Genomic DNA, 2909 nt, shown 5'->3' with positions numbered 1-2909 from the left:
ACAAGGAAGTAAACCCCGGACTTACAGTGTTAAATGCAAAGGCTTGTATCCGCATCATTATCCATATTTAATATTGTTACACGTAGAAAATAAATCGGACATAAATTTAGTTACTCAAAACCTTGCTCACATACAAATTTTGAAAGATATGGTGTTTACAAACTATTCTGCTTAAAGCAGTACATCATGCAACAACAGGTTAAACAGTAAATATACATAATTTGATAAAAAAAAAATTAAAAAGTTAAGGTGCAAGAAAATTGTTTGGAAACCAGAAAACGTGACAAGCGTATATATGCAAAATGTAATTTTAACAGTGGAATAATTTCCTCATAAAAATGTTTTAAGTTCCTCGTCAACAAGATTCCATAACTATTGTTGCCACTATACCCATCAATGAAAGAATCGAGATAAGTCATGTATATATCGTATATTTTACATTTAACTCTTATAGAAGCAATGACTAGTATTTCTGTTTCACAGAATCCAGGAATATGTTCAAATGTGTCTGATGGGTATGTACAAATCAATAAACTTATTTATCAGTTAGCTCATTAATATAATCATTGATAACGCTTTTGTTTCAGGAAAGAAGTTTGGAAAATTATATTTTTGTATTTACATGTATTTTGTTCTAGAGAACCTTTAGAATGTTGTCCAAATTATCGACTAGTCGGAACCTCTTGCAAAGGTAAATCACAAAAAATTCTTTGAATATTAAGGTATGATATAATCAACAAGCGTGTCAGTTTTATTTTTATTTTTTTGCATCTCATTTAAATTTAGAATGTTTTGCCGGATCTCGAGGAGTAAACTGTGCAGAGGATTGTGCTAAAGGATTCTATGGAAGACTCTGTAGAGAGGAGTGTTCCTGTCATCCATGTGATAAAGTCTACGGATGTCAAAATATGTCAAATGGGTACAAGTACAGTACAACTGCGGGTATAGAAATACCTAAATATTATTTTGCTTGACATTAAATAAAATTGTAATGTTTTGATTAATCCAGAATATAGTATAATAGGTTTTTTTTAAATACAAAGGTATTCTCAAAGCTTTAAAATCTAATAAGAAAGCAAATATTCTTCAACTTCTTAATAATAAAAACTTGATTTATTTTTAAATGTATATGTAAGTATGATGGCTTAATGTAGAATAAGCACGTGACCTTTAGCTTGTGGCAAAATGAATAAATTATGTCCGTGAATTCAACTGAAAAAGCTTCACATAAATTCTGTTTACTTATTTCCAGAACACAAACTTTTCTCTCTTTTTGAACTTAAAGGGATATTTTGAGTATGCAATTAGATTAACGGCGACGCCGTTTACATTTTTTATAATTATAATAAAATCTTTTGATGTGACATCAAAAAAATCAAAATTACTGAAAGATTGATTAAAATAATAAAAATTCTAGCAGTTAGAGAGGGGCTTTAATGTGTTAAATTATAAAAAAAAAAACTGTTTTAACTCTTGTACTTCCATGTATAATGATTAAAGAGTAACTACTTACTTTAAGAACAAGATGAGGGTCCGACGAGGTATCACTGGCTTTCAATGTTAGCACTGTCATCGGGTGGTTTTGCAATTTGTTTCATTTTATGCCTTACAATCGTTTGTTTATTCAGGTATGCATCCATTTCATTATGTCATATTTCTTTTATTTTGACGCGTTCAATTATTAATAATAGCTATGTGTTTTTCAATTCAAAATATTATAACATTATATTTTTACAAAAAATGTATATGCAATATGTATTTGATCTCAAAATAGATGGAACATGACAACAAGGACTTTTTCTCTTCCCAAACACGGTAATAAGTTTTTTTTCTCAGTCATTCCTCCAGGTATGTTTTTCATAATTCCATTATTTTTGTGTTGTAAAATGTCAGTTGATCTAAATTTCTTTCAACAGGTACTCCAAATGATAATCTCCCTGATATTTGTCGATATAATCCATTGCAGAGGTTAAGTAAAGTTGAAGCATCTGATGCAAATAGTAGAGAAAAAGTTTATGAAATTAACAGTTGTCAAACTGTGGGCCCTTTTGTCATGACAAAAGCAAATAGAACGGAAGATTTTCAAGATGTCTATGGTCATATTGATCCAATGGAAGGATGTTACAATATCCTTAAACTCAAAGTTTTGGATGAAAAAGATGTTGCTTATGTTTCAAAATCTTGCGTATCTCCTCAAAATGAAAATTGCTACATGAAAGCAGAAAACACAATATCTACAACAACATCAAAGATATGAAGCAACATTGATGCCGATGAACTAATGTCAAAAAATTTGATAAAAGAGAAAAAATGAAACACCTGAAAGATTTCTTTCAAATTTTTAATCGTTCAAAAGAGAGACACAGTAACAAGAGGACAATATTAATGTACAGCTTTATTAAATCAACAGAGGTCATACAGTATGTGCTTGACAAATGCTAGTAATATTGACAGATGCGTTGCAGTGTATAATTTTAGAAGGAACTTGTTTTTTTTTTCACTTTTATTATTACATACGCATTTGAATTATGAAACATCTGGCAAAAACAGAGTTTCATCTGTGATAAAATCAGTAGACACATGTCTATTTGTCAAAATGTAAAAAAGAAAAGAGAGATGAGAGTGTCACATTTTCTTTATTATAAAGATAATACTGAAGAGTTCATTTCTAAATGACGAAAATGATTTGCAAGTTATTGTATGTCCATGTTCCGTCTTGGTGGTCTTTTTAAATGTAATGTAATAGGAAACCAACACTATATCCACAACTACTTTGTAGTCCAATATCACGATGCTACCCTTGCGTGTTACTGGACAAAGAAACACAAAAAAGCAAAAATACAAAATATGATAAACAAATGAGCAAAACCAAATTAAAATTATATGTTCGATATGTATTGCTAAAGAGA

At 29.7% G+C, this 2909-nt stretch overlaps 1 protein-coding gene across 1 annotated transcript; it reads left to right on the top strand.

Annotated features, from left to right (window-relative positions):
- The first annotated feature begins 373 nt into the window (after positions 1-373).
- On the top strand, positions 374-2453 carry LOC109619835 (uncharacterized). The gene is made up of 6 exons (XM_066069161.1): positions 374-515; positions 639-691; positions 787-942; positions 1520-1628; positions 1775-1815; positions 1917-2453. The coding sequence occupies exons 1-6, from the start codon at positions 418-420 to the stop codon at positions 2255-2257; spliced, it is 798 nt and encodes a 265-aa protein (XP_065925233.1). The 5' UTR covers positions 374-417; the 3' UTR covers positions 2258-2453.
- Positions 2454-2909: the final 456 nt, after the last annotated feature.

Source organism: Magallana gigas, chromosome 8 (genome assembly GCF_963853765.1).
Source record: "Magallana gigas chromosome 8, xbMagGiga1.1, whole genome shotgun sequence".
In the NCBI taxonomy this organism is placed as follows: Eukaryota; Metazoa; Mollusca; class Bivalvia; order Ostreida; family Ostreidae; genus Magallana; species Magallana gigas.
Note: the sequence above shows the minus strand (reverse complement) of the source record. Positions and strands in the feature narration are given on the sequence as shown.

Excerpts from the sequence above, each read along its gene's own strand:
- LOC109619835 (XM_066069161.1), top strand. The coding sequence starts at position 418 with ATGTATATATCGTATATTTTACATTTAACTCTTATAGAAGCAATGACT. Across the intron at positions 692-786 it reads AGTCGGAACCTCTTGCAAAG|AATGTTTTGCCGGATCTCGA; the intron begins GTAAATCACAAA and ends ATTTAAATTTAG. Across the intron at positions 943-1,519 it reads CAAGTACAGTACAACTGCGG|AACAAGATGAGGGTCCGACG; the intron begins GTATAGAAATAC and ends ACTTACTTTAAG.